Source organism: Labeo rohita, chromosome 12, assembly GCF_022985175.1.
Source record: "Labeo rohita strain BAU-BD-2019 chromosome 12, IGBB_LRoh.1.0, whole genome shotgun sequence".
Classification (NCBI taxonomy): domain Eukaryota; kingdom Metazoa; phylum Chordata; class Actinopteri; order Cypriniformes; family Cyprinidae; genus Labeo; species Labeo rohita.
Genome location: NC_066880.1, coordinates 22,883,583 through 22,906,036, shown reverse-complemented (window position 1 = coordinate 22,906,036; position 22,454 = coordinate 22,883,583). Strand labels below are relative to the sequence as shown.

The 22,454-nt window shown below is 34.5% G+C and overlaps 2 protein-coding genes across 4 annotated transcripts in view; both read left to right on the top strand.

Annotated features, from left to right (window-relative positions):
- The window catches only part of raraa (retinoic acid receptor, alpha a), a 166,033-nt gene extending 164,155 nt beyond the window's left edge, over nucleotides 1-1,878 (top strand). For all 3 annotated transcript variants that reach the window (XM_051124968.1, XM_051124969.1, XM_051124970.1), the window contains 2 exons: nucleotides 969-1,127; nucleotides 1,260-1,878. In XM_051124968.1, coding sequence (XP_050980925.1) covers nucleotides 969-1,127; nucleotides 1,260-1,462 — 362 coding nt within the window. In that variant the 3' untranslated portion in view covers nucleotides 1,463-1,878. The remainder of the gene's footprint in view (nucleotides 1-968; nucleotides 1,128-1,259) is intronic.
- Nucleotides 1,879-4,468: 2,590 nt separating this feature from the next.
- vps35l (VPS35 endosomal protein sorting factor like) lies at nucleotides 4,469-21,997 on the top strand. The gene is made up of 30 exons (XM_051124967.1): nucleotides 4,469-4,526; nucleotides 4,955-5,054; nucleotides 6,659-6,835; nucleotides 7,193-7,309; nucleotides 7,396-7,420; nucleotides 7,730-7,806; nucleotides 7,892-8,020; nucleotides 8,233-8,317; nucleotides 8,972-9,028; nucleotides 9,121-9,217; nucleotides 9,663-9,710; nucleotides 9,795-9,888; nucleotides 9,989-10,189; nucleotides 11,799-11,845; nucleotides 13,098-13,209; nucleotides 13,286-13,402; nucleotides 13,523-13,576; nucleotides 13,666-13,746; nucleotides 13,843-13,905; nucleotides 14,691-14,776; nucleotides 14,859-14,939; nucleotides 15,031-15,094; nucleotides 15,422-15,520; nucleotides 15,959-16,036; nucleotides 17,410-17,524; nucleotides 19,044-19,183; nucleotides 19,274-19,439; nucleotides 19,536-19,654; nucleotides 21,426-21,572; nucleotides 21,647-21,997. The coding sequence occupies exons 1-30, from the start codon at nucleotides 4,510-4,512 to the stop codon at nucleotides 21,743-21,745; spliced, it is 2,892 nt and encodes a 963-aa protein (XP_050980924.1). The 5' UTR covers nucleotides 4,469-4,509; the 3' UTR covers nucleotides 21,746-21,997.
- Nucleotides 21,998-22,454: the final 457 nt, after the last annotated feature.

Genomic DNA, 22,454 nt, shown 5'->3' with positions numbered 1-22,454 from the left:
TACATGAAGAAAACATTAGAGTAGTTTACATACAATTATATGACCCTGGACCACAAAACCATTCATAAGGGTCCATTTTTTGAAACTGAGATACCTGAAGATACCTGAAAGATACCTGAAAGCTGTATAAATAAGCTTTAGAATAGGACAATATTTGGCCAAGATACAACTGTTTGAAAATCTTTAATCTGAGGGTGCAAAAAAAATCAAACTATTGAGAAAATTGCCTTTAAAGTTGTCCAAATGAAGTTCTTAGCAATGCATATTGCTAATCAAAAATTACGCTTTGATATATTTATGGTGGGAAATTTACAAAATATCTTCATGGAACATGAATATCCTAATTATTTTTGGCATAAAAGAAAAATCGATCATTTGGATCCATACAATGTATTGTTGACTATTTCTACAAATATACCAGTGCTACTTAAGACTGGTTTGGTGGTCCAGGGTCACATATTTTAAAACTAAAATGTAAAAATATTTTATGTAAAATGATTAAAATAAGTTTTATAATTAATTATCATATTATAATTAATTAATCAGAATTAAAGACCGTAAAATATTTATGAAATTACTGTAGTATTTATTGTTAAATGTAAATAATCTAAAACTATTATTTAATTTAATTTTTTTAAATATTACATTAAAAAATGTAAATAAAATCATCATTATGAAATACTGTGAACTTTATTTATTATTTATAATATCTATATTGCCCAGTAGATAATGACATATTACAAAAAAAAAAAAAGCTTAATAGCTCTAATTAATCAAGTTTTTTTTCTTTTGATTTTGAGGTGAAAGATGACCTGAACATTCTTGACAGTTTTCTTAAGATTCGAAAGCATCCATCCACGATTTCCTTAGTCTGAATGTGTGCCTATAAGCTCTTCTACCACAAGTTGAATATCTCAAGGCTTTGTGAGCTGAATATGAAGTGAAGTGGTGTTTGTTGGTTTGTGCAGATCGGCAGGACCTGGAGGAAGCTGATAAGGTGGATATACTGCAAGAACCGCTTCTGGAAGCACTGAAGATCTACGTGAGGAACAGGAGGCCACACAAACCTCACATGTTCCCTAAGATGCTAATGAAGATCACCGACCTGAGGAGCATCAGTGCCAAGGGTGAGAATTCATTCACATGGTTTATTCATGGATGAGTTCTAATCCTATTTATCCATTTTACTGCACAGAGACATTCATGTGGAGCAACTTGAAAATAAATTTAAAACAAAATGAATTTTTCATCTCTCACAGGGGCAGAGCGTGTGATCACCTTGAAGATGGAGATTCCCGGCTCCATGCCTCCTCTCATCCAGGAGATGTTGGAGAACTCTGAGGGTTTGGAGAGTTCCTCGGGCGGGATCAGTTCACGGGCCGGCGGCGCCCCTCCAGGCAGTTGTAGCCCCTCCCTTTCTCCAAGCTCCGCCCAGAGCAGCCCACCCACGCAGTCACCATGACAATTGTTATTGCCGCCATCATTAGCCACTTACCGACTACTGTGTGCCCTCCCTGACACGGCAGCAGACACGTTCAAAAGCACGCGCTCATATTGCCGCTCCTCTGCCCGTGTTTCTCAGAGACTTAAGGGGGGAATCAAAGGTGTGTCGCCGGAATTTTGTTGTTTTCTTTCCTCAGATCAGACTGTGATTGTATTGCTCCTCGATTTCCACTCGGTTGCTGAGTCCCTTTGGATGAAGGGAGGAAAACCGCTGAAGGGTGAAGCGGAAATGCGCAAAAATGAATGGACAAACGTATAGAAGGAATTAATAGACTTTTCTTCTGTTTCGAATCTTGTGGCCTGGACTCGTGTTTCAAATGACCAGAGACTGATTTCCTACAAACTAAAAATATATATAAATATATAGAGAGAAAACGTGGAACGATTGTGAATGAAACGTGGACTTGATGTAAAGATGCAAATGTATTTCCTCACTTTTTCTCTTTCTGCCTGTGAAAGGACAAAGAGTGAATTGTTTTATTTCTGACTGATGATAATGTTTTTCATGGAGAAAAAAACATTGAAAAGAATATTAATTTCCACTCACAAAATTGTGCACAGAAGATATAAAAATGGTCGCAACAAACACCATTTGTGTGACGTGTTCTTCTTGCTCTTCGTGACTTTTAAGCTACTAGCAAATACCTCAAAGATTCATATTTTAATACAGTGTGTTTTGCTTAATGTTTGGGAAATAAAGTATCAAAAAAGGTCTGTGCTGACGAACTGTTTTGAACCACTGATACTCAAAAAAACACTTTTGTTTTGGTTAGGTTTTGTTGAAAATTAGTTCTTTTTAATTCTTCAATTTAATTAAGTATATTGAAGCCTTCATTCTAGAGAGCATCTGTGTTGACAAAAAGTAGTATTACGTAACTACTTTTGATCTGTGATCATAAATGTGAATTTGGATCACAAAAGATTTATATATCTTAATTTCCATTGATGTATGGTTTGTTAGGATAGGACAACATTTGGCTGAGATAAAGCTATTTGAAAATCTGGAATCTGAGGGTGCAAAAAGATCTAAATAATGAGAAAATCGCCTTTAAAGTTGTCCAAATGAAGTTCTTAGCAATGAAAAATTAAGTTTTGATATGTTTACGGTAGGATAGATATCTCAGTAATTTTGACCCATTCAATGTGGTGTTGGCTTGGCTATTGCTAAATATACCCGTGCTATTTAAGACTGGTTTTGTGGTCCAGGGTCACAAATGTTGCAACATGTATATACCTACGAACAGTTAGTAATATGTAAGCGTACAGTAGACACAAATCTTATAGAATTTGCACAGCTGCATTACATTATGATGAACTCATAAAATAGTATGTGGTGAAATGCCTTTCAAATAGTTCAGTAGACTTGAATCCAATAAATTTCAGCCAATTGTTTCAAATGTTGAGATTCTTAGGAAGGATCTGCAGAGCTGTAGGTGCCTCACACAAGGTTTGACAGACTTAATTTAACATAAATTTTAAAACAAATTTTTAGGAGTAATGGTGTCTATTCTTCTTTATCATTATACTCAACTTGGAAAAGTTTAGAATAAGCCATCTCAATAAATAATTACAGGTAATATTTTCTTTTCATTATCACACTAGAAGTTTTATTACTGCATTGCAAGTGCTGATAAGAGGCTGAACCTGGAACAGGCCTTTGAACATCTCTTTCCTTCAAATCAAAGATACAATGTTCCCAGACTGAAAAGTGACAATGTTCAGTTTGCATTCAACCACTGGTAACACTTTATTTTGCAGTGTTCCTGTTGCTAAATATAGCAACAGCAAATTATGCATGATAACATACAACTAACCCTAACCCTATAAGCTATAACCCTACAATCTTATATGTGCAATTACACTGTAACAAGGACACTGCAAAATAACGTGTAACCAAACTACCATTTTGGTTTATACTGGAATATCAATATGTCATATTAACATTGAAATTTTAATAAAAGACAAGAGCACACATGACTGATGAAAGTAACCTTGAACCAACACTGTCTTGTAGTTAAATACAAAATCACTGTTCAATATTGTAAATGACATTTCCTCATTAAAAGGGAAAAGTAAACAGATGCAGCCTACTGCAGTTGTTATCTGTCAAGACACGTCTTAGAGACATATTGATTGCAGATGAGCATATGCTCTGAAAATATCTTCAAGATGAGAATATGCTGAACCCCTCACCAAAAAAAAAAAAAGAAAAAAAAAATTGTGTGGTTTTAAGCCATTTTACGCCACTTCCTGTGCCTTTATAAACCATGCTTATGTTGTAATACCCATGTCATACACATTTGTCCTCATAAACTATGTATGCCAGATCTCTCTCTCTCTTACACACACACATGGATCCATTTCCCCCTAACTCTACCCTTAAACCTACCCCTCACATAAACTTTCTGCATTTTTAGATTTAGATTTTAGATTTATAAAAACTCCAGTCTGTATGATTTATATCAGGGGTGGGGAACGTTGATCCTCAAGAGTTTAGCGCCAACCCTAATCAAACACACCTGAACAAGCTAATCAAGGTCTTCAGGATATTGTTTTTTTTTTAACCAGCTTTGCACAGCTGTAGAATGTGCCGTTAAATATATGTGTAGAATGTGTGTTAAATATATTTAATCAATGATCTACAGTAATATGAAGAGTTCAGATGCAAAAGCCTCTAAATCCATCTGACGTTTTTCTTTAAAATTAGCATTTCTTTCTGGCTACTTTGTATAGGTTTCTACTTAAGTACTGGTACTTCTGATTGGGCTGAGGCTGGAATTTAGCAAGTCTGAAGTAAAAGTATTTGATGGACGTATATTATGTGTCAGGAGCATTCACTCAGTATCATTATCTCATTATCTATTTTGACCGAGATGCTTTTAGCTGGTTTTGCATCTTCATATATTATAGATCAATTAGTTCATATACTGAATAAACCGGGGACTTTTATTATGACACTGCGACTCTTATCTCGAACACTACGGCGTCACATGACACTGATTGAACATGGCTTCAGTTCAGTGGTAAGAAATGTTTACATTTTAAAAACATTTATGACACTATCAAAATATAACGCGACGTTTTTTTTTTAATGAATAACGTTAGAGGAATAAGGATGAATATGCACTTTGTTAAAAAATTCGTTCTAGCGATTAATCATTGCTGGAGACTAGAAGGAACTGTAGTGTTATGACTACATTGGTGATATTAAATTGTAATAGCATATTACATTGATAGAAAACACGATACTGGATGAGTAGACAGTCGTATACAATGGTATTTACTTATATTACCTGAAGCTGCTTAAACGAATGTCCTGATATGGTATTTGTACTATGACAATGCCATGATTTTGGTCATTTGTTAGTGTTTCCAGCACTGTGTATTACGGTAATTTCATGCATTAATATGATTGTCCATATGACAGCATACATGTTTGTGTTCTGCACAGGCACTCTCGGTTCCGTAAATATGAGACTGAGTTGCAGGTGTGTCGTTTGGAGACTTCAGCAGTGGAGTTCAGTGACTATCATCCGCTTAAAGCAATCACGGTACATCTACAGCTCTACCAAACACTCATTAAACCGATTTAATCCAAACCATATTACTCCTCTTTTGTTATCAAAGTTCACTCATCTTCAAGTAAACAGGTTTAGAGGGTGTTGATCAAGAATACGTATTTTTATTACATTTCTGTTATGCTATCTGTCTGTCTGACTTCCATATAGTTATACACAAGCTATTAACTCACGTCTGTAAACTCATGAGGGTTTGAAGACTTGAAATATCACCTCTGCCAAAGTGTTTGAAAGAAATTTGATCAGATTTCAGCAATCATAATGAATAAAATCTTGAAAATGGGTTCAAAAGAAGAAAAGGTTTCTGGAGTTAGATTAGATTATTTTGATCTGGATCAAAACTCAGTATGTGGTGTTTAATGTGTTGTTTTGGCAGTAAAAAAAAAACAGGATTATCCTGATCCCAGCAGAAGGGTGCATTCAGGTGGTTTTCAGGAACAAAAAAATAATAAAATGTTTAAATTGGTCAAATATTACAACATTTGCATCATGTAGTATGTATATATTTAATTTTTGGATTTGATTTGTTGAACTGTTACAGTGTTGAAGTAGAAGTAGCTATGTGCTAAGCCTTTTAGTATGGTAATATACAGAATCCCCCTGTTCTGGATTTGATCTCCTGGAAAAGATTGTATCTAGATTAAGGCGATCCCAACCCATGTTGCTTTGAAAAAACAGCATGAAGGTAACATAGATTACCTGATAATGGATAGCAAAATGTGGGATTTCCAAATCATGATCCAAACTTTTGAAGAACTGTGCCCAGTGTATTCAAGCCTCTGGGGCCAGTTGTTAAAAAAATTAATCTGGATCACAATGATCTGGATTTAGAAATCCTATGTTTTGCTAGATAACCCATTTTATCTTTGTGCTGGTTTTTCAAAGCAAAATTGGATTGGATAATTGGATAACCCTGATCCAGATAAACACTTTTTTTCAGATTTCCAAATCTGGATTATTAGTGCTCTATGGAGTCCCAAAAGGGACATAGTGATAGAGAAAAAAAAAATGAGATGGGGGAATGTTTTCATTTCATTTAAACAAATAATGCATGACTAATTGGTCCATCTCTGATGATTGTGCCAATGTCGTTTACAATCAGTTATTTAAATTAAATAGAATATTTTTGTTTGATATTGACAGCTGTTTGGGGATTGGGGATGCATTACATGTTAAAATGTTGTTCCAGTTTTTTTTAAAGTTTGTTTTTTTTTATTTTCATTTTTGCTGGGATCAGAATAATCCAGTTTTTTTAATCAAAAGTATCTCAATCTTACTAAAACGTTTTAAACAACACAAACTGGAGATTTATTCCAGATCAAAAGCAAAATTAGATTTTGTGATCTTATCCGAATTCAAAATTCTTTTTTTCTTTTGAACAACACATTTTCAAGATTTGATCCAATCCGATGGCCAAAATCTGATGAGATTACTTATGAACAACTGGTCCCTTGTTACTTCAGGAAGACTGAATGTGAAATAAGTGAACTGTAAAACTTTTATACCTTTGTAACAAATGTAACCTAAAAAATAAATTATTTCAATCATCATTTTGTTATGTTTTTTTTTTTTTTCAGGTGACTGATTCTAAATCTCGCCGTAGTGGGCGGAAAGGCAGCACTTCCTCCTCATCATCCTCCTCTAGTTCTGTGGCTCTGGATCCACTCAGCTCAATGTTGGATGGGACTGACCCACTGTCTCTCTTTGCTGCGGCATCTGAGACACCAACTATTCCACACAGCATCTCTGCTGGGGTAAAATTCACAAACCTCACACACAAACACACCGGTAGGAGTATTATTAAAATCATAATGTGTACTAGTAACCTGATAAAAAAATACTTGTGCAGTGGTAGTATCAGATTGTAATACCATAGTACTCAACTATTACCATATATTTAAAAGGTACTTCAGAGAATCCTATGGTATTATTAATTATTATTGAATTTTACTTTAAGAAATACCTTTAAGTATTTATGTAACTGTGTTGTAATAATAGCATTATCCATTCATGATTAAAATTATTTGGCTGTAAACACATATCAAACTGATCCATTCATGGAATATGTTTTTTTTTTTCTTTTCTTTTCACTTTTTACTATTTTGTTTTAGGAGTTGGGGCGGAAACGTAAGGAGAAAGACGAGGAAGTGGGCTTAGACTTTGAGCCGTGGTCATCTAAACGTGGAGAGATTCTGTCTAGATTCACCACCACAGAGAAACTTTCTATAGTAGGTGCAGTGGTTTACAGCCCTCACTCATTCTGTCATTTTGTCTTTACTTTTGACACACGATAAAACTTTTATTTCTCTTACAGAATCTCTTCATGGGCTCAGACAAGAGTGAGTACTTTGTAGTTTGTAGATATTCCAGTTGCTGTTTTGCAGCCGCACAGAAATCTTCAGACCTTCCATTAATTTCCTAAATTGATCAATTAATTATTATTATTTTACATTTGTAATGAACAATTAAGGAATGGTGCTTTACAGTTAATTCTAAATTGTTGATCCATCCTGACCAGTGCTGACACAGTAACAGTGCTGCTTCTGTACACTGAAATTACTGTCTGTACAATAACTTCACCTGAATAATGACATTAACAAACTTTAACATGCATATTAGACACATTTAATAATTTGGATTGTGTTAAGGTAAAGCATCCAGTCCCAGCTCAGCAGTGTCAGAGAAGGTGCGCACTCGTCTGGAGGAACTGGATGACCTAGAGGAGGTGGGTCTCATCTGGACATGTCTTGTGCTTTAATATTTATTGGTAGACATGTTAATGAATATGCTTCTGTATTGTGTTTGCTCAGGGCTCACAGAGGGAGCTGTTGAACCTGTCCCAGCAGGACTATGTCAACCGCATTGAAGAGCTCAACCAGTCTCTGAAGGAGGCCTGGAGTACAGACCAGAAAGTCAAAGCCCTGAAAATCGTCATCCAGGTCTGAGGACCAGTTAACACATACACCAACAGTATATACTCAAATGACGTTTTCAAAATTAAGTCTATTAACCTTCATAATGCACATTTCTGACCTTGTCGTGAATGATTCATAAGTACAAGTTATTTTAAAGCAAAAAAAAAGAGAAAAATATAATATTCTTCAAAACGTACTTGAAAGAGTGTCCTTTCCAAATATTTTTTTTGTGTCAGTGCTCCAAGCTGCTCTCTGATACGTCAGTAATTCAGTTCTACCCCAGCAAGTTTGTTCTCATCACAGATATCTTGGACACCTTCGGTAAGTTTATTTTAGTATTTTACTGACGATATATATTAGACCCTGGACCACAAAACCAGTCATAGGGTCAGTTTTTTGAAACTGAGATTTATATATCATCTGAAAGCTAAATAAATAAGCTTTTTATTAATTGACTTTTGATTTGTTAGAATAGGACAATATTTGGTCAACTATTTGAAAATCTGTAATCTGAGGGTGCAAAATATCTAAATACTGAGAAAATCGCCTTTACGTTTGTCCAGATGAAGTTCTTAGCAATACATTTTACTAATCAAAAATAAAGTTTTGATATATTTACGGTAGGAAATTTATTCATGTTCTACATAGAACATGATCTTTACTTAATATCCTAATGATTTTTGGTATAAAAGAAAAATCAATAATTTTGACCCATATTGTTGGCTATTGGTACAAAAATACCCTACTGAATATTGCTACTTAAGACTGGTTTTGTGGTCCAGGGTCACACATTGCTATTTTTTTACCCTCATTCTGCAGTAATAGCTTCTTAATTTCATAAATGAAAAACGTCATTGTTTACTTTTGTCAGTGATAAACTACAGCAATAATTTTGGTTAACATGAAAGGTGGAATTAAATGCAGCAAGGTAATAGGAAAATGTATGTTGCTTCTGGTCATGTCATGTGTGTACAGGTGGTCTGGTGTATGACAGGATCTGGTCCATGTGTGCTGACCCTCATCCTCTACCAGGTAAAACAACATGTATCACATTCAGTCAGCACATTCTTTTACCATTTCTATGGCATTATAAAAAAAAAAAAATCTCATTGATATCATTTCAGAATCGTTCTCCGCTGATGATGTGAATGACACCGCCAAAGAGACGTGCCTCAACTGGTTCTTTAAAATCGCCTCCATCAGAGAGCTTGTCCCTCGATTGTATCTTTTCAGAGGAATTTTGAACACTTTTCCATGTTTCTATTTCAGTTTTTCAAATTTTTCAATGAAATATAATATTACAAACAAAGTTATTCTTATGTTTACTTTATAGAAATCACTGATTTCGATTGAAAAAGACATGTACCACAACCTGAAAGTGGCTGTGTTTAAGAATTAAAATAAAAGGCCATTTTCTTGCAAAAAAAGTTTAAACTATCAATCAGATGAAAGAAAACACCACAGAAGCAGTAGCAGTAGATGGTTCACGAAAGAAGCAGTAGATTGTTTAAAATGTGTGTAAAATTTTTTGACCATGCTTAGAAATTTGCATATAAAATTTGATACAGTCGCCTTTATACAATAAAACTAGGAGAGAGTATTGAAAAAGACATAAAAATGAACCGTAACCCCAGAATGCAATACTAAGTCCTTGACTTTAGCGCAGATATGTTGAAGCTGCTCTTTTGAAATGCAACCGCTTCTTAACAAAGTCGTAAGTATCTGAGCAGTGCAACACTTCTGTTCATGCAGTGATTATATTTTCATAAATCACTGATGTTCTCTTTCTGTCCTTTAGTGGGATTCAGGAGACGCTGCAGAGACTGACAGCGATGATCAGAGGAATAGGAGACCCGCTGGTGGCCGTATATGCACGAGCGTATTTATGCAGGGTCAGAAAAGTCCTGCTCTCTGATTGGGTTTTCTACTGTAAATTCTACTATTTTAGTATAGCTATTGATGTTTCATGTTTTCATGCATTCTTTCTTTTAGGTGGGGATGGAGGTGGCACCACATTTGAAGGACAGTCTCAATAAGAATTTCTTCGACCTGCTGGCCTCGTTCCGTCAGATTCATGGTGAAAGTGTGCAGAATCAGCTAGTGTTGCAGCGGGTGGAGATTCCCATCTATCTGACCCTCTATTCTCCTGCCATACACTGGATCCTGCAGTGTGTAGCATACAGAGCACCAGAGGTACCAGTACATAGATACTGCATTCAAAGGAAATGCTTAACTAATTGTTTAATTTTCAATTAATTACAGTTGAATTCAAAAGTTTACAAACACTTTGCAGAATTTGCAAAATGTTAATTATTTTACCAAAATAAGAGGGATTGTACAAAATGCATGTTATTTTTTTTTACTGACCTGAATAAGATATTTCATATCAAAGATGTTTACATATAGTCCACAAGAGAAAATAATAGTTGAACTTATAAAAATGACCCTGTTTACATACGCTTGATTCTTAATACTGTGTTGTTACCTGAATGAAATAAAAAATAAAAAACATCCAATTTGTATGATCCCTCTTATTTTTCTAAAATGATTAACATTTTGCAGATTCTGTAGGGTGCATGTAAACTTTTGGCTTCAACTGTGTATGTTCAGTTTAAACACAGACGTGGAATAATCCCACTGGATAACTTGAACTTTTGCCCATAAAGGCGTTCCATTGCATGTTTAGAAGATATGTAAGGCTGACAGTGCTGCTGTTAGCTTTGCAGATGTTTGATTGCTAACCAAGAAAGTCTCAAAGTCAAAACAACAGTGTGCAATGCTTGAATCTGTTTTGCAGGTATATGATTTTTAACAAAGAAGATTATTGCTTTGTATTATTTTTACAGTTTTACAGTACATACCTGTCTATGCAAACTTTTGCTAATGGCCACAATGTGATGCCATGTTCATTTGCCAGATCACAGCATAGTTGTACATTTCTACACAATATTCTAATCGGAAGTCAAGTAGTAGCGTTCCATTCTGTTGGAAATTCTGACTTTCTTAAAAGGAATGAAGTGGGAACCAATGTCTGAATTTAATAGGGGCTCAGGGCAAAAAAGCCACCAAAATCAACAAAAATAATTATAACAATAGGTTTTTTTTTTTTTTTTTTTTTTTAGATTGCAGAAGTCAATGAACTTGCAATGAACTGTCACTGACCACTTCAGTGATGGAAAATAGTCTTTGTCTTCTGTAATAGAATTTATTTCATTTTGAATAACCAATTATTTTGTGCTACGAAAACAGCACTGTGAAGTCTTGATTTTCTAATGCATTAAATAAGTAAAAAACATTCATAATGGTTCTCAGCTGGTTTAGTCTTTGAAGCCTATAAGAATATGACATGCTGTTTCCCCACACAAAAAAAAAAGTCTATGTATTCTGTTAATCAACATGAATAACCATTATTGTTAAAATCATCCTTGTAATGAGTTCCTCCTGTTTTTTTTTTACCTAGGCTGTTTAAAATTACATTAATCTCATCTAATGTATATATTTGTCACCTTTAAGCAGCATTAAACAACCTGTGCAGATAAACATGCCATGTCAGTTGCAGCCTTATCTAATGTTGTACTGCTGATCATATTTTATTGCTAACATTATTCTAATTTATTGAATTAATTGATTTAATTGATTAAAAAGTCCCTTACAAAGGTTAAAAAGAAAATAAATTTAAATAAAAGAAAGCCCCAGAGGCAAATATTGCCCTTTACTGGAAAAAGTTAATTTCTTAGCCTGCTGGGAACATTTTCCAGTCACAAAATTTTGAAATTCGTCAAAATGTGTTTTTCTATTGAAGGTTCTGCTAACAGAGATGATGGAGAGATGCAAGAAGCTGGGCAATAAGTAAGATCTGCTTCTCTTTCATTCCGAGTTTGAAAATGTTTTTTAATGCTAAGATCATTTCTAATTGTTCAGATGACATAAGATAAGTGACCAAAAATGATAAAAAATTAAGCTTGAGACTTATTATGAATAGTATTGGTGCCACCTTGTTTATGGAAGAATCCTTATTAGTATTGCTCATATAAATGATTTCTTAACACATAAACGATACCTCAAATCTGGTTTGTTGAAGAGAGTGACTTGCGAATTTTTGCTTAGCAGATTTACGAAAAAATCCTAAAGCCTAAAAAAAGGTGAAAAGATCCAACTGAGACCACAGTACTGTAGACCAGAGGTTGTGTGAGACTTTAACATTGTCCGTAATCTATTATTACCCGTCATTTTAATTTTCATATTTGAATTATAATAACACATTTAATCGCTTTTATTTTTGTTCACTTTTTCATTTTTAATTATGAACGTACAGGATGATAGGCTTATGCATTTATTTTGAAGAGAACAGATGAACAGATGAAACTGCATAACTTTTCATGTTCAACGCCACACCCCCCGCAGTGACAGTGATTTTAATATATTCTAATTTTTATGAACCAATATCGATTCGTAAATCCCGATCGATCTTTTGGTCTATGCTGTTTTCAGTTGATGAATTAACAGTACGTAGTGTGCCTCCCATCCAATAAATCACAATATGCTAAGCTTTGTGTTACTATTGATATGAAACAAAGCATCAGATTTCAAATTCTGTCCGTTTCATTAGGACAGTTAAGCAATAAATACAGTTTTGGCGCTCTTTAATGTGGCGTGATAGATCATTGTAGCTTCTGTGTACTTGCCTGTGCGTCATCAAACGCATAGCAAAAGATTTGTGTCAGTTTTGGTTTTGTTCTGAATCTAGTGTTTTGCTGACTGGAGTGCACTTGCCACCAACTGGACAGGGGTGGGAATTACAGTTAAAAGTTACAATAGATCACTCTCAGAGTAATCTGTCAAAGTGACGGACGACTTTCAGAATTTTCCGTCAATGATTAAAAAAAATAATAAAAAAATCCATCAATGACGGACCATTTTTGGCTAACGGGACCTCAGCTGTAGATACTTGGTGGTTGGCAACCACCCAGAACAGGCTAGCATCATTGTTGTGACTTCTACATGGGCAAGCATCTTAAGAAGATGTTAAAATCTAGTAATGATTTCTTAACTGCAGAGTTCATGGTGTTTGAAGTTGCAATATTGATTTATTTTCCCATAGTGCTCTCCTGCTGAACTCTGTCATGTGGGCATTCCGGGCAGAATTTGTTGCGACGCGAGCAACAGATTTTATTGGCATGATCAAAGACTGTGACGAAGCTGGATTTCCCAAGGTTAAAGAACACACATATAAATCTGCAGACAGGCCAAAAGCTTGTAGTTTATATTCACGATTGTCTTGTCTTTCAGCACCTGTTGTTTGCATCTCTGGGTCGCAGTCTGTCCTGTGCTGACCCTCCAGAGAATGAAAGACTGTCCATACTCAACGAAGCTTGGAAGGTCATCACTAAAGTGCGCAGTCCAAGGGTAAACACCTGTTGACTTCTGAATCTTTTAAAGCGTACAGTATAGAAGGAGAATATATAATATGAATTTAATACAGGATTGAATTGAAAATTAACATGTACTGTGTGTTTTTCAACTCAGGATTACATTAACTGTGCTGAGATCTGGGTGGAGTTCACCTGCCGTCACTTCACAGTGAGTTATCTGCACTGAGTGTTTTTTGAGCAAAATTTTTAATTTCTGTCCATTTTTTAAAAATGTCGTTTAAAATTTGTTCCCCATAGAAACGGGAGGTGAACACGGTTCTTGCTGACATCATCAAACATATGACTCCAGACAGAGCTTTTGAGGATGCATATCCACAGGTATGCAAGAAACCCCCCAAAAACCCATGATGATGTTAGGTGGTCTTGATGAAGTCATGGCAATTCATCCTCCTCCTTTTTTTTAAATTTTTTTAGCTGCAGTCAGTGATAAAGAAGATCCTCACCTACTTCCATGACTTCTCAGTGCTCTTCTCAATGGTATGACTGTAGCAAACACAGACCTTTAGCAGGGCTGTGCTCTGTTCACACTTGAATGAAAATTGCCTTTTGAATTCTAATTCAGTTGTTTAATTGTAATATGAATTCACATGGAATTGCTGTTATTTACATGTAATACAATATATAATACTATAATATAATAAAATATTCAGATTACAATTCAGTATAGTTAAACACAATTCAAGTTAGAATTTTATGAATTCACTACATTTTCCAGTTTTAATTACCCATAACCATGTTGTAATAAACACAACATATGGCCAACATTTGACATGCTAACCTACCAAAATTTGTATTTAATTTATATATATTTAATTTATTTATTTTATGGACCAAGGTGGAAGAACAGAATGATTTAATTGATTAAAAAATGGTCTGTGATATGAAGAAATAAAACAATATAAATGATTTTAAAACATTTTTACAATCAACCTGTTCATATTTTGTGTTGTTGTTATGACTAAATTAAATTTTTTTGGTTCCTGTTATTTTGACAGTACTAAACTTGGTTTAGAAAAAAAAAATCATTAATTGTAGTAATTATTATTTATGTAGTTTCAGAATACTGGAATTTGACTAATGAAATCCTTCCATTGTGTGTTAACTTTAACATCCCGTTGGGCCAATTTAGCACAAATTCCTTGAATTTTCCCCAAAATAAATAATTATACTGGAGCTGCAAATGAAAATATGGGTAGTAATATAAAAATAGTATGGTCATAAAAATGCTTTTTCACTGATGTCTGATGTTTTGATGATTGCAGGAGAAGTTCTTGCCCTTTATGGACATGTTCCAGAAAGACAGCGTAAGGGTGGAAGTGTGTAAATCCATCATGGAGGTCTTCATCAAGTATGTTACTAATTACTAATAATTCTAGTTCTAGTTAAAAGGTTTCTCTCTTAGTTGAGGCTGATGTTGATTTTCTGTTTAGACACCAGCAGGAAGCAACAAGAGATCCTGTCATTCTCAATGCGCTGTTGCACATCTGTAAGACCATGCATGACTCTGTCAAGTGAGTGAACTATTTTTTAAAGTGTCTCACTGTTAATGTGGAAATGCAGAATGTTACACTGACATGTTTGCGTGTGGTCTTTGTGTTGTAGTGCTCTAACTCTGGATGATGAGAAAAGAGCTCTGTCTCTGCTGATCAATGGATTTATTCGTATGGTGAGTCCCTGACTTGCAATACATCTGATAATTAGTCCTCATAAGACGTCCTACTTGCATGATTTCTTTATAGTGCTTTATAAGCTCAGCTGACACAAATGTGAACTGGAATCTCGTGTTTTTTATAACAGTCAGACCAGAATTTTAAAAATGGTTATTTCCTAGTAATCATATACATCATCATAAATTCATCCAGTTTAATCTCATGAAAATTATCAAGAGCACTGTATTTAACCTCAGAATTAAAAAAATGTCATTATTTACTATAATGCAAGTAAATAGTGATGAAACATTTTTTAAAAAATATTTTGGTCCTTTCTTCACCAGGTGTCATTCGGGAGGGACTTTGAGCAGCAGTTGAGTTTCTGTGTGGAAGCCAGAGCGACTTTCTGTAATCTAGAGCCCGTCATCATTCACCTGATACATGTGAGCATTCTGTGTCTTAATGGATGTGTTATGTATATCAGAGAAGTGCCCCCTGAGATTAACTCAATATTTCAATAATTTAAAAAACACATTTGCATGTTCACTGTAATCTGATGTTGGTTAATGTTCACACGACACACAGGTAAATAAATAAAAAAAAAAAAAAATCCAACTCCAGTTCTGGGGAACCTCTGCTCTGCACATTTTGTATGTATTTATTTAACACACTAGATTTAAATCATCAGCTCATAAGGAGGGAGATCCATGAATCGAAGCATGGGTGTAAGATAAGAGAGACAATGTGCAGAACAGTGCTACTTCAAGACTGAAATTGAGAATCACTGCTCTATTAATCAGGTTGAAACTACAAGTCTAACATTAGTTTAATGAAGTGCTGAGGGATTGTTTGTCATGATGATATGAATTTCTCTCTTACAGACAGTGAATCAGTTAGCAATGGAGACCAGACGCGTAATGAAAGGCAATCACTCAAGGAAAACGGCTGCTTTCGTCAGGGTTTGTTTTTTTCTGTATCACTTTACATAATGTTAATGGGTGAATATTACGAGAAACCTTTTTAAAATGTAATGTTTCAAATTATTTTCAACAAATACAAAAAATTATGTATAAATAGTTATATAATAAAATTATCTATTTTTTTTATGGTAATACTAGGGAGAAGTGTGCTTAAGTATGAAAATTCTTTCTTTCTTTCTTGCCATATTTCTATGCAATTTATTGCACTTTAACGTAGGCTCTTGCATGAGTCGACGCTAAATACCACCTGTCTCTGTCTTGCACAATTCTCATTAGAACTTGTGGTCCGACATCATATCTTGCCAGCACTGATGACATCCATGTTGTTCTTGGATGTACTTTTTGCATGATCATTTCTTTCTGATTAAGAGCCTTTCTGATGTCATCGTTTCTCATCTTGTCTATGATGCGAACTCCAAGTCCTGCCATTTCAAATACAATTAGGTGTTTCTCTTCAGCACTCCTAAGTGTCCATACTTCGCAACCGTACAAGGCAATCGGGAGTATTAGGGAACTGTACAGTCTCATTGTGGTCTCATTCTTGATGTTTTTGTTTTTCCAGATGTTGTTCAGGTTACTCATCACTTTCAAGGCTGTGCCTGTTCTTATTCTGATGTCTGTAGAGCAGTCACAGTTTGCTTAAAGTTGTTAAAGTTGTTAAAGTCGTTCCAAGATACTTGAATCTTTCCACATGTTGCAGTTCCCTCCCTCTAAGCAACAGTCCTTCTTTTATTTTATTTTCCACTATTCACTCAGACTTTGTACTTAGCAGCATCCACTCCGTTTTGGAGTCACTTATCTCTTGCCCATACTTTAAACTGACCTTGTCGACTCTGTCCAAAAGGACCTGAGCATGTCTGCATACTTGGGTCAAGAGACCAATATCATCTGCAAAACATAAGTTGTTAATAGTTCTGCCATTTACACATGCTCCGTGGCTCTCCAGACCATCAAGTGCCTTTCACATAATCTGCTCCTGGTACATGTTGAAGAGATCTAGAGACAAAATGCAGCCCTGTCGGACACCGACTGTTTGCTGGAACCAATCTGTTCTCGACTTTTATAGCACTTTGCGTTTTCTGATAAAGATTCTCAATTAGATTGATCAGCTTGGGGTGTATTCCACAGTGGTGTAGCACTTTCCAAAGGCCTTGGTGCCACACTCGCTCAAAGGTCAAATTCTGAAAATATTGTTACATAATATAATAATAATGTTGCTAAAATTTAGGCTTAATTTCCAGTATGCACATGTTTTTTGACAGGCTTTGGGAGATTCCCTCTAATGATTCTGCATAATCCGTTTTATTCCATAAGTAAGTTTTTTCTGCTTGCTGTGTGTTATTTATTTGCAGGCGTGCGCTGCCTACAGTTTCATCACCATTCCGTCCCTCACCAGTATCTTCAGCCGTCTCAACCTCTATCTGCTCTCTGGACAGGTAGCGCTGGCCAACCTGTGTCTGTCCCAGGGTAAGTGAGTCAGACTGGAGATGCTCTTATACATCCTTGTTCCAGCCTTGAAGAATGATAATTAAAATACGCTACTGTTCAACCATTTAGAATCTTTGGTCACACTTTATTTTAAGGTCCAGTTCTCGCTATTAACAAACTATTAACTATGGCTTTAACCTCAATAAATTCCTAATTTTCTGCTTATTAATAGTTAGGTATTGGGTAGGATTAAGGATGTAGAATATGGTCATGCAGAATAGGTGCTTTGTAAGTACTAATAAAAAGCCAATATGTTAATAGGCATGCTAATAAGTAACTTGTAAATAGTGAGAATTGTTCTCTGTATTAAAGTGAAACTTTTTATTGATGTTTTTGAAAGTTTCATTATGAAATATTATGAAATAATGTAATTTATTCCTGTAATAGAAAAGATGAATTTTCAGCAGCAGGTCTTCAGTGTCACATGATCCATCAGAAATTATTTCAGTTTGCTGATTTGGTGCTCTATAAACTTTTTTTTTTTTTGCTACGTTTGCTACTTTTTGCTATTCTTTAATGAAAAGAAAGTTTAAAAAAAAACAGCATTTGTTTATTCAGTCATAGTTGATTAATTGCATTTGCCTTTACTGAATAATAGCATTATTTCTTAAAAAAGACAATTTCTTTGAACTGTTTTCAACACTGATAAATAATAAGACATTTCTTGAGCACCAGATCAGCCTATTAGAACGATTTCTGAAGGTTCATGTTTGAAATTGAATTAATATTTCATAGGGCTGTCAAACGATTAATCGTGATTAATCGCATAGAAAATAAAAGTTTGAGCTTGCCTAATATAATTTAAATAACAAATAATATAATATAAATAACAAAATTTCGTACTGTGTGTAATTATTATGTATATATAAATACGCACAAATGAATGTATTTAAAAGAAATATGTTATGTACAAAATATTTTTATTTATATATATATATAATATAAATTATATAAAAATTAGAATGAATACATATACTTGTAAATATTTCTTAAACATACACATGGATGTTTGTATTTATATTTACATAATAATTACACAGAGTGCACACACATATATTAGGCAAACTCAAACTTTTATTTAGTATGCGATTAATCATTTGACAAATCAAATAAATGCAAATCAAATAAATGCAGTCTTGATGAGAATAGGAGACTTCTTTCAAAAGATCTTAAAGATTCAATTGTTAACAATTGTTTTAATTTATTATTCATTTGTAATTAAAGTAGTCTGCTTATATAATTTAATAAAAATGCACAAAATAAATTTAATATAATCGTGATGCATTGTAATATCAAATCGAATTGTTGTCATGATAATCGTAATTGAATCGAATCATAAAACCAATTCACACCCCCATTTCAGACGTTTGTGTACAAAACTGACCTCAGATCAGTGCAAAGAGCAGCCTCTGCCACAGTTAGCCAGGATTGGGTATGATGGTATGAGTTCGATATGGACTATAAAAACTTAATTTTGATTTCTGTGTTCATTTCTTAGCGGACGCATTTCTAAAGGCAGCAGTCAGTCTTTTACCAGAAGTTCCGCGAACCATCAGTATTGAGGGTAAACAGCGATCATCTGAGCCCTTCCTTCTTGACTTCATTAACAACTTCCTCTCCACACTGCTCGTTGTACCGGTAATATATATGTAAATATTTGCTGAAGTGTTTTAGCCTCATCTTGCTACTAGTACATATCTAAGCATGATTCTTTACTTGGTCTTGTAGGATCATCCAGAACAGGGTGTGTTGTATCTGGTGCGAGGGCTGTTGAATATGGTGCAGGACTACACCTGGGAAGACAACAGTGACGCTAAGATCCGCGTCTATGTCAGTGCTTTACCATTACTTGCAGCAATGAGCCAAGAAAGCTATCTCTACACCATTCCTAAAGGTACTGTAGTGAATAAATGTTGACATGCTCTCTAATAAACATTAACATTGGTGTGATAATGAAGTCTAAATGGAAGCATGTTTGCTCCTGCTGCAGTGGATTCCAATGAAACCCTCTATGGAGGAGATCCCAAGTTCATCGCAGAGATCAATAAGTTGTGTGAGACTCTGATCGGCCAGGTTCTGGATCATTTAAAGGGGCTGGGCCGAGATGAGGTGAGATACTGTGTATAATGTTTTTTTGTTGTTATTTAATTCATCTGTGTTCTTCGTAGCCAGAGTTTCTGGGTTCTACATTGGATGATTTGGTGTCAATGGACACTGAAGAAAACAGATTAAAATGTTGATAGAGATGAGTTTACAGACAAAAAAAGGTTACAATAAATCAAAATTAAGAATTCACCATTTTAAACAGAAAAAAAGATGTCACTTTTGATTCAGGAATTCTCATCCAGTAAGTTTTTATTTTAATGGGTTGAAATGAGCTATTGCTAAGAAACATAAGGGGTGTTATGAGTTAGATCTTGTTGTTAATCAAAATTTGTTCATGTGAAAATTGCTGTCCAGGGTTTTGATTTTGCACATCCAGTCATTTGCTTAATAAGACAATACAGCACAAATGTGTATGCCCAAAACAGCACATTTTTTGTTTTATAATTTTATAAACCTTTTTCTGTTCTTACAAAATAAACCTTATGAAGTAGTTATATTCAAAAGACCATTTCCGCCACTGATACAAAACTAAAAAAGTTAATTAAGTTTGTATCTCACAATTCTAAGAAAAATGTCAGAATTGTGAGTTAGTGAGATATAGTTTTGTGAGATAAAAGCAAAGTCAAAATTGTGTGAAAGTTAAAACTTGCAATTTAGAGTTATAGTCAGAATTGCATTATACATACTTGTAATTCTGAAAAATATTCAGAATTGCGAGATGTAAACTCGCAATTGAGAAATGAAGTCGAAATTGTGCGATATAAACTTACAGTTGTGCAATATAAATTTAGAGTTATAATGTCAGAATTGCAAGATATAAATCAGAATTGTGATATAAACTGGCAATTCTTAAAAAAAATGGTCAAAATTGCGTGATACCAGAAATTCTGAGAAATTTTGTCAAAATTCTGCGATATAAACTCGCAATTTAGTTTTAAAATCAGAATTATGAGATATAAACTCGCAAATCTGAGAAATTAAGTCAAAATTGCGCAATAAAAAACAATTTAGAGTTATAAATTGAGAATTGCAGTTCTGGGAACCTATCTGTGTTTTTTTCACCTCAAAATTGGACTTCATAACTGGCAATTGTGAGTTTATATCTCACAATTCTGAGAATTGTTAGAATAAAAGTTAGAATTGCGAGATAGAAACAGAATTGTTAGATATAAACTCGCATTTCCAAGAAATGAAGTCAGAATTGTGATATAAACTCGCAATTTAGAGTTATAAAGTCAGAATTGCGACATACAAACTTGCAATTGCGAGTTCTGAATTGTGAGATTTGAACTCGTAAATCTGAGAAATGAAGCCAGAATTGCGAGATATAAACTCGCAATTGCCAATTATAAAATCAGAATTGTGATATAAATTGGCAGTTCTGGAAAATGAAGTCAAAATTGTGCAATATACCTTTTTTTTTTATACCTCAACTTTGGATTTTGTAACTTGAATCTCACAGTTCTGAAAAAAAACAGAATTGAATTGTGAGATACAAACTTGCAATTGCGAGTCTACATCACACAATTCTGAGAAAAAAGTCAGAATTGTGAGATAAAAAGTATGCAGTTACCTTTTTTTATTTTTTATTCAGTGGTGGAAACAGGCTTCCATAGTTTGTAGATGGCACTTAAAATTAAGACATTTTAAACGTCCGAATACTATTTGGTGTCAGAAAAATCAAATATATGTGTGATATTATTTAAAATATAGCATGGGAGTAGGTGTGACAGTAATGTGATATGTAATATTTCTTTGTTCTTGTGTATTTCAGGGAGTGCGCAGGCAGGGCAGTCTGGCTTTCTCTCTGTTTGGCTGTCTGTTGGCTCATGGTGATCTACGCAACAACAAACTAAATCAGCTGGCTGTCAACCTGTGGAATCTCAGCCACAAACACGGTTTCTGTGACACGCGCACATCGGTTAGTCATACTCACAAACGCATTGGCATTCGGTGGCAAAAACAATGCCCTAAACACTCTCTCCTCCTCTCCAGGTTCGGACTCTAGAGTACATCAAACATCAGGCGCAGCAGGCAGATATGAGCCATCTCTCTGACATGACAGCACGCCTGTCTCTTCAGTCCAGAGCCTGATGCACTTATGAAGACATTCCAGTGACAGACTGTCAGAAACCCTGAAACGGTTCGACATTCATATATCAAGTATTATTGAAATAATTACTGAAACTAACCTGTAGTTTAACTTCTGTAGTTTGTGTTTAACTTCTGCAGTCTAGTCTAAAATCTAGTCATGATCTATTAAAATTTCTGAATCGTTTCTAATGTCCATTTGCACTTGTTTTTGTACAGTTTGTGCCTAAGTACTATATAATAAAATGCTCTAAATCGTGACGCCTTGTTGATTTTTTTTTTTTTTTTTGACTTCATTCTTCTTTTTAGAAGTTGCTTTAGCTGCTCAATATCAGCTCAGTAAAATAGGTCTTGTATGTATTACAATGTTAGTTTAGTTATTTTAGTTTATTGCACCACCCTGCTGTAAAATGAATTGTTTAGGAAAGTCACAATAAAACCATTACGTTTTGCAATCCAGTTGAAACACTAAAAGAAGCAAGAAGTAATTGTTCAACGAAGTCATTTTTTTCTTTCGTAGCTTCAGAATATTATGGTTGAACTACTGATGTCACATCGACTATTTTAATAAGGTCTTACAGGTTTGGAATAAGGATTAGTAATTAATGAGAGAATTTTCATTTTTGGGTGAGCTGTTATTTTAACCAATATTGTACAACTGCTATACAACCCAAAAAAAAGCTATAAATATAGCTGCAAGCAGCAATTAAGG